At 38.4% G+C, this 8,833-nt stretch overlaps 1 protein-coding gene across 1 annotated transcript in view; it reads right to left on the bottom strand.

The window, feature by feature from the left end:
- Positions 1–557: 557 nt before the first annotated feature.
- LOC131857684 (uncharacterized) overlaps positions 558–8,833 on the bottom strand; it is a 61,016-nt gene continuing 52,740 nt past the window's right edge. The window contains exon 5 of the mRNA XM_059210386.1: positions 558–791. Within this exon, the coding sequence (XP_059066369.1) occupies positions 558–791 (234 nt within the window). The remainder of the gene's footprint in view (positions 792–8,833) is intronic.

Below are 8,833 nucleotides of genomic sequence, written 5' to 3'. Positions count from 1 at the left end.
ACAGTGCTCCCAATAAGAATTGCCTAGATGATCAACCTTTAAGATTCCTTCTTCCTCATGTGCTGAAATTGAGTCTTCAAAGGAAACAAAATCAATACTTTGGATTCACTAATGTTGGCTTTTTCACTAAAGGATGCACTCCATTGAATGACAATCTTCGATTTTTTAAGATCCCCTAATCTAAGAGCCTTGGATTTCTCAAAATAACCCACAAAGACTGTTTCTTAGGCTCAAAATTCTTTCTTGTTTCATCTAGAATATGATCCAAAGATATGCAATCAATGATATGAAGATGTCAAATAGAATATATCCAACCTATCCATACTTCATCAAGATTCATATTTATTTTGGAAACTTTTCTGCTCAGCATTGTCTTTCCATGCAACATTAAACAGTAGTAGATACCAATACTAGCCATTTAAATTTCTTATAATCCATCCTTCAAGAATCATTAAAAACTAATATACATAAAGCCTCTCAATATATGCTGGTAGTAGACTATAAGCTTTCTTTGAAATTGCTATTTAATTCCAATGGGAAAAAAAATATGGAAATGCCTATGTACTTAAACTAAATTTACCTCCAATGTGAATATCATCTTGATCAATTACCCTCCAACATTCTGGTACTTCCTTGGCTCTTTTGGACTGTTCCACTACACGTTCAAGTTCACATCTGACTTGTTTCTTTCCTAGAGAAGATTCCTCAAATGCAAGAGCTGTATGCATATCATTGATGGCATCTTCAAAGTTCTGTAAACCAACATTTGCCTGCCCTTTACAATACCATGCCTGTCATGGTCAAAAAATTGAAGTTAAACCACAATATGATTCTAATCATCAATAAAATAACTTTTCAAGATTGGGATAAGTTTGAATAATATTCTAGATCTCATAAAGTTAAAACTCGCTTGAAATGAACTGAAACATTTTTTAGTATTTTCAGTTATTAGAATTATAGTTTAACTACTGGCTGAGTACTGAGTGAGTAATTGCAAATTTTCTTGAGCACAAAGTTTTTCCAATGTTTACTTGATGAGTTTTTGGCGAGTCTTATCCTTTGACTTGTGCAAATACTGAGCAATCCCAAGGGCAAATCTCACAAGTACTTGCAAGTACTAGATGAGCCTAAGTGCAAAACTTGCACTACGCTAAAGTGGAAACCTAGGTACGGAGAAAACATGTTTTAGACATTGAAAATAAAGTCTTTACCTTAGTAAACTCTTCACATCCATGGGGAAAGATCACACAAACATTTGAGCATTTTAAGAAAATTGGAGTGAGTTTATAGCTGCTTCCCAGAGCGAATTTGAAGAATTTTGAGTTTCTGAAGTAGTTATTTTTTATAATATTTTTTCTTTTCTTCTAAACATGTAAAATCTTTATAACGTGTTAAAATATTTATAAAATATAAATTTTACATTTTAAATGCAATGAGTTTGACCGATGAAATTTTTATTGCTAATTTACACAAGCTTTTGTGAATGACATCATTTTTATTTCTCTTCTTCAACATAGAGTTTACATTTTATGATATTTTTTAACCTTTTTCGTGTTCAAATTGTTGTAATATTTAAATGCTATGTTATCGCCTGTAAAAATACTACAAGTAGCATACAATGGCATCCAATTTCACATTAGATTCAAAACAAACAAGTGGGAAATGTTCCATTTGAAGCAAACCCATTCGAAGTCATGGACCCTTTTGGATATATGCCATAATGAGAATAATATCAAGGAATGTGATTTGTCTATTGTACACAAAGATGCTTAATGGAGGCATCGATCGCCTCAAATACCATATTGCAAGCATTCCAAAATGTGATGTCAATCTGTAATGTTGTAATGTCCCCTTCTCAGGCGTAATGTTTCAATTGACCGATGGCCTATTTCGGAGACCCGTAGGCTACTCAATGGGTGAAATTAGGGTTTCCAATTTTGGAGTTTGTTGTTGCTCGTGAATTAGAGTTTGGATCACGGATTCTTTCTGGGTTTTCAAAGAGCTTCGCAGTGGTATGTCCGGCTTTGCGTTTTGAGCACTTTTTGGTATTTACTATTTTTAGTAAATTCTATTTCTGGGAGTGATCCTGATTATTTCGACACAATTGGTTCTCTTCTTCAGTTGGTTCAGTTGGCTTCGTCACTTTTGGCCTTGGGATGTTTTTGGATAGATAAGTTCATTTCATTTAAATAATGTTATGTTTTAATGTTATATTTTAAAGTTGACCCCTTGGCCTAGCTTCATCACTTCAAGTTGTTTTAAAAGGTGGTCTTCAAGGGTGTACGCATCATGGAAGGGATTTAATATTTCCTAAGGTCTAAAATCTTGCTTATGAAAAGGGGTGCCAACTTTATGAAGGGAAGTGAATTAGAATAAAGGTTAATTAAGCTTTTAAAAGTGGCGCCATCTCTTGGAAGAATATTCAAATGTGAAATTAGGGCACACTTTCTAGAAGCCTCTAGAGATCCCTTGTTAAGCTTATAAATGGAGGCCTCTTCCCTTCATTTGGCATCTTATGTCTATTGTAATGTTACTCTGCCCGAATGGTATTGGGGTTGCTTCGAGGAATGAATGCCTCCTAGCCTTGGCATTGCTTCTTGCTTGAAAGATAGCAACTAGTTGTGATTTAGTGTAGTTGTGAGAGTTTGTAGTGGGGATTGCATTGTAGCTTGAGTTGTGCTTGAAGTTCAGTTATTTGCATTTCATTTCATTCTCGGGAGTCGCAGTTAGCAGGGCAGATTTGTAGTTTCACTCATATATTTCAAAATAAAAACATATTCATTCTGGGTATTGCATATTTCCTCTTGTTTTGGCTGGGCGCTCCTTTGTGCAAATTTGCAGATTCAATTATGAAGTGTTTTATTTTATAGAGAAGAATCGCCATTCTTGCCTGGCGTCACTGCTGGGAATTGCCTTGGGGTTCGTGATAAATAATATGTTGGGTTAATGTCTGATTTCTTGGTATTGGTTGGGTCGCCTCCTTCATAGGGAGCCATTGCTTTTGGTTTTGGGTCATTCGGACTAGTATTGAGAGAGTAATGAGCATTTTAGTGATTCCATGTGTTGCTGATTAAGCATTTCACGTGCAGGTCTGTCATAAATCACAATATTAAGATTGATCCTTGAGTAGAATTTCTTGGACTTATCATTTTTGTTAAGCCCGAAAGAGCCTTCTATATTGTTACAGCATTGTATAGTCTTAATCCTATGATCTTGGCAAGCATTTACTATCATATTGTAAGCTGAACAGTAGTACTGGCAGCATTTCTTCTCATTTTCATTTCACGCTTGTTATTTACATTTAATTCCATTTCTAAGTTCTTACCATCTCCGCCATATGGTAGCTCCATTCCCACCCTGGGTTTGAAAGCACATGCTTGGTGTCGAGTTTTCGTTTCAGCAGTTGTAATTGTAAAGATCCTCTGACCATATGTTAGTCCATCTTGGGCACATTCTTGGTTAGAGTTGCTTTCAGCATGCACCAAGATCCTCTGACCATATGTTAGTCCATCTTGGGCACATTCTTGGTTAGAGTTACTTTCAGAATGCTTTAAGACCCTCTGACCATATGCTCACGCCTTGCCCAATCCGAGATCCTGGTGTACATTCTTGGTTAGAGTTGTTTTCCGCATTGTTTTGGTTTAAGTGCTAACCCTAACGGATGTGTGTTGCATTACTCTTTGTAATTGAAAAATTGAAAAAAATTGGTCTGGGATATTTCAGTGGTATCAGAGCCTCACATCCTGATATCCTGTGAAACAAACCTTCTATGAGTGACAGAGAAAGAAGATACTTAGCAAGGGAAGATAAGAAGGCTGCAAATCAATTTCAGTTTCAGTGGTATCAGGTTCCTAAAGGTCAGACAGCATCAGAGGTTTTGAGGGCTCATTGGGAGTCTTCTCCGGAAACAGAAATGGGGGACAGTGAAAGGCCAGTGGGTGGTACTGAGAGGTTTGCAAGAAGTCGGGATGAAAGTGGAAAAGGAAGGGAAAGAACACCAGGTCCGAGAAGGAGGTTCGAGAGGAAGATGGATGCCTTATTGGATATGGTATCTCTCATGATGGGGAAAATGGGTCAGAGTTCTAATTCACAGAACAATTAAGGGCACACCGGAGAACACAGTGCCTCCAACCAGCATAGTGAACATGTTGCTCCGCATACCTCAAATAGAACAAACATTTCTTCTAGGCCTTTTAAACCCACCTTCTTGGCACCAATAAACCCTCAACCCGATCCGGGAGAGAATGCATCAATTGTGGAACAGTTGAGACTTGATCATGCTGAGTATGAGTCTCTTCCTGATGAAATCAAGTTAGACATGTCTTACAATGATTTCGTGGACCATAAAAGGAAGAATAAAGGACATGGGAGACATCGTGAACATAGGGAAGCAACAGTACAGAGGGATTTGCATCAAGCAATCAACAAGGTTATGCTTCCACATTTTGACGGGAGTGATAGTAGTTCAGCTAAAGCTTGGATACAGAAGTTAGACAACTATCTAGCTCTTAGACCCATGACAGAAGAGGAGGCAATCAAGTTTGCTACACTTCATTTAGATGGGGTAGCACACGAATGGTGGTACCATGATCTAGTCACCTTGGGGCATTGGTCGATCACTACCTATGATGAGTTCACCAATAGGCTCATAGAGAGATTCGAGAAAAAGGATCCAAAAGTGCATTTTAGAGAATTGGCACAACTTAGACAACATGGCACAGTCGATGCTTACATAGCTGAATTTCAAAGGCTTTCAATAATGGTCACGGGAATCACCGAGAGGCGGTTGGTGATCCTATTCGGTGAAGGGCTTATGGAACCACTCAAGGGTTGGATTAAAGCTTTCGATCCACCCTCCTTACAAGAGGCAATGAAAAAAGCAAGAAATATGGAGTGGGCTGCTCCTAAGGAAAAAATTCAATCCAAGCCATTATTTCACAAAAAGGATAAAGGAAAGGGACCTCACCATAAGGAGTTCAAACATAATAACACTCATGTCACAAGGCTGGATCTAGAGACACTTAACGAACTCCGAAGAAAGGGGTTATGTTTCCGGTGTAGAGAAAAATGGTCCCAAGATCATATTTGCCCAAAGGGAGTCAAAATTCATCAAATTGAATACTATTCAGCTAGAGAAAGCAATTCTGATTCTTCAGACCAGCAATCAGATTGTGATGACAGCGAAGTGGAAAGGGTTCCTGAAGAATTTGAAGGTGAAAAAGGAAGTGGGGGTACCTTGGCTCAACTTTCGAGCTTTCAAAAAAATGAATCCTTCAAGGTTCGAGGGATGATTAAGGGGCAGCGAATAGTTGCTTTGATTGATACTGGAGCAACGCATAACTTCATTGATGAACTGGTGGTGGCAAAGAAAGGGCTGCAAACAAAAGATTTTGAAGGCTTCAAGGTTATGGTTGCTGATGGGTTTCACATTTCTTGCACCAAGAAGATCCCAAATATGTCTATGCAATTGGGCAACTACGAAGTCAAGGATGACTTCTATGTAGTCAACATTGGAGATACGGATGCCGTCCTAGGCATTCAATGGCTACGTTCACTTGGAGAGATCTCCCTAAATCTGCAAACCATGGAGCTCAAGTTTCAATCTGATGGGAAGAAGGTGGTGTTAAGAGGAATGTCTAACGGTGGACCTCGGATCGTGTCATTCAAGCGAATGGCAAAGTTGATTCGACATGATCAAGTTGAGTGGGCTGCGGAATGTATGATTCTCCCAGCTAGTCCGGTTGAAACAAAGAGGGACTACCCTCCTGATATCGAGTCCTTACTCACTAGGAAGAGTAAAGTGTTTGCTGATTTACCTCCTGGGCCACCTCCCGAACGAGGCTCAGAGCATGTCATAGAGCTCAAGGAAGGGGCTAAACCAGTTATCACAACTCCATATCGGTACCCTAAGAAGCAAAAGGATGAGATTGAGAAAAACATTAAGGAACTCTTGGAGATGGGCTTCATTCGTCCAAGTAAGAGTCCTTTCGCTTCAGCAATTGTTCTTGTGAAGAAGAAGGATGGTACCATTCGCATGTGTGTGGATTATCGTGCTTTGAATCAAAGCACCATCAAAAATTGATACCCCATTCCAAGGATAGATGAGCTCATAGATGTGCTACATGGAGCCAAGTTCTTCTCAAAGATTGATCTGAGGTCGGGCTACTACCAAATTCGGATGAGAGGGTCTGATGTTGAGAAGACAGCATTTAGATGTCACTATGGTCACTTCGAGTTTTTAGTCATGCCATTTGGGTTGACTAATGCTCCTGCTACCTTCCAGTCTTGTATGAACAAAGTCTCTCAGAAGCAGTTGAGGAACTTCGTGTTAATCTTTTTTGATGACATTCTAATCTACAACAGGACATGGGAAGAACACCTCAAGCACGTAGAGGAAGTGCTTAGCATCCTTGAATCAGAAAGTCTGTTTGCCAAAAATCCAAATGTGAATTTGGAATGAAGGAGCTACTTTACCTTGGTCACATAATCAGTGTTGATGGAGTGAAGCTTGATCCCGAAAAGATCAAGGCAATAGTTGATTGGCCACCCCCAGAGAACTTGACTCATTTGAAAGGGTTCTTGGGTCTTTGTGGTTTTTACAGAAGATTTGTGAAGGGCTATTCACAGAACGCTGCTCCTCTTACTGACCTCACGAAAAAGGGAGCTTTTTGTTGGACAGAAAAGGCTCAAACTACTTTTGATAAGTTTAAGAAGATCATGAGCTCTTCTCCGGTTTTGGCAATTTCAGATTTCTCCAAGCCCTTCGAGCTACAGTGTGATGCATCTGGAGAAGGTGTTGAGGCTGTTTTGATGCAAGACAAGCATCCCATTGTGTTTGAGAGCAGAAAATTAAGAGGTGTTGAAAGGAACTACTCCATCTATGACAAGGAAATGCTTGCAATCATGCATGCATTAGCTAAGTTCAGACAGTATTTGGTGGGGAGCAAATTTGTGGTCAAGACTGATCACAATAGTCTCAAGCACTTCATGCATCAGAAGGATTTGAACGAGAGACAACAAAAGTGGGTGAGTAAGCTTCAAGCTTACGATTTTGACATTGAGTATGTCAAAGGGAAAAACAATATTGTGGCTAATGCTCTATCTAGGAGACCTCATCTGAGTTCATTGTGTGAGCTCACTGCTGATTGGAAGGACATGTTGCTCACTGATTATGCCAAAAATCAATTGGCATGTTGCTTTTGGTTTTGGGTCATTCGGACTAGTATTGAGAGAGTAATGAGCATTTTAGTGATTCCATGTGTTGCTGATTAAGCATTTCACGTGCAGGTCTGTCATAAATCAGAATATTAAGATTGATCCTTGAGTAGAATTTCTTGGACTTATCATTTTTGTTAAGCCCGAAAGAGCCTTCTATATTGTTACAGCATTGTATAGTCTTAATCCTATGATCTTGGCAAGCATTTACTATCATATTGTAAGCTGAACAATAGTACTGGCAGCATTTCTGCTCATTTTCATTTCACGCTTGTTATTTACATTTAATTCCATTTCTAAGTTCTTACCATCTCCGCCATATGGTAGCTCCATTCCCACCCTGGGTTTGAAAGCACATGCTTGGTGTCGAGTTTTCCTTTCAGCAGTTGTAATTGTAAAGATCCTCTGACCATATGTTAGTCCATCTTGGGCACATTCTTGGTTAGAGTTGCTTTCAGCATGCACCAAGATCCTCTGACCATATGTTAGTCCATCTTGGGCACATTCTTGGTTAGAGTTACTTTCAGAATGCTTTAAGACCCTCTGACCATATGCTCACGCCTTGCCCAACTGGTACCAAAACACCCTAGCTGGAAAAGTCAAATAAATCAGTATGTCCTCCAATTCTGCCTGAGACTTAAACGAGTTCTTACAAATTTAGCACAAATAGAGCCTTTGAATGAAGCTCTTCTATAAGCCAAATTCAATGGATATTTCACCACCTCAAATGGTTGCAACACTGAAGAATTATCGATCTCCAATGGTTGGCTGAAGACAGAAACCCTCGGCTCCTTCTTGCATAGAAAACCCATGAAATAGATGCACAAAAGAATGAATGAAATCCCTTTTCAAAAGCCTTCATATAATATTTAATTTGCATTTGGCTTCATCTCATTTAATTTCACTTTAATTTCATTTACTTTTCCCTCCATTTGGTACACAATATAAAGTATACGTTATTAAACACTTCTATCTCTCTTTAAATAACACTTTATCACTTATAATAAAATATACTTTAAAAACATTTAATATATCATCTCTTAAAGTGGGCCCCCAATATAACTTAAATGCACTTTAAATAATTGACTTCATAATTCATTAAATAACAGTGGCAAAACTTGTCCTCAGATTTCTGCTCTTGCTCATAAATCTGCAATACCTTTCTTCAATTATCCTTCAAAATCTGGCGTATATGTAGAAGTATGGTATGCGCCAGCCTCCTCCTATTATTTCACACTCCACACACACAATGAAGCTGATTTCAAATATGTATATATATCTATTTACTTGTCTCTTCACGAAGAGACATACCCCAATTAAACATAAAAGCCACATTGTTTGGATAAATCGATTCATACCCAACCACCAATCAGTAATAAGAATTGATTATGCTACATAATTACATCGGTCTCCAAGATAGTTAATGAACACTTAATAGTGTTATCGCTGCTTATTAATTAAAACTTTATTACCGATTTATTTAGACCGGTCCATTATTAGTCTTCAATATGTTATTCACAAGAGTCTTCAATGCTTGTTAGATAATGCTAACAAATTGACGTTAATCATAAGCATTTTCAATGCTTAAATAATACTAACATATTATCGTTAACTTGTC

The sequence above is a fragment of the Cryptomeria japonica genome, chromosome 8 (genome assembly GCF_030272615.1).
Source record: "Cryptomeria japonica chromosome 8, Sugi_1.0, whole genome shotgun sequence".
Taxonomy (NCBI): domain Eukaryota; kingdom Viridiplantae; phylum Streptophyta; class Pinopsida; order Cupressales; family Cupressaceae; genus Cryptomeria; species Cryptomeria japonica.
Note: the sequence above shows the minus strand (reverse complement) of the source record. Positions and strands in the feature narration are given on the sequence as shown.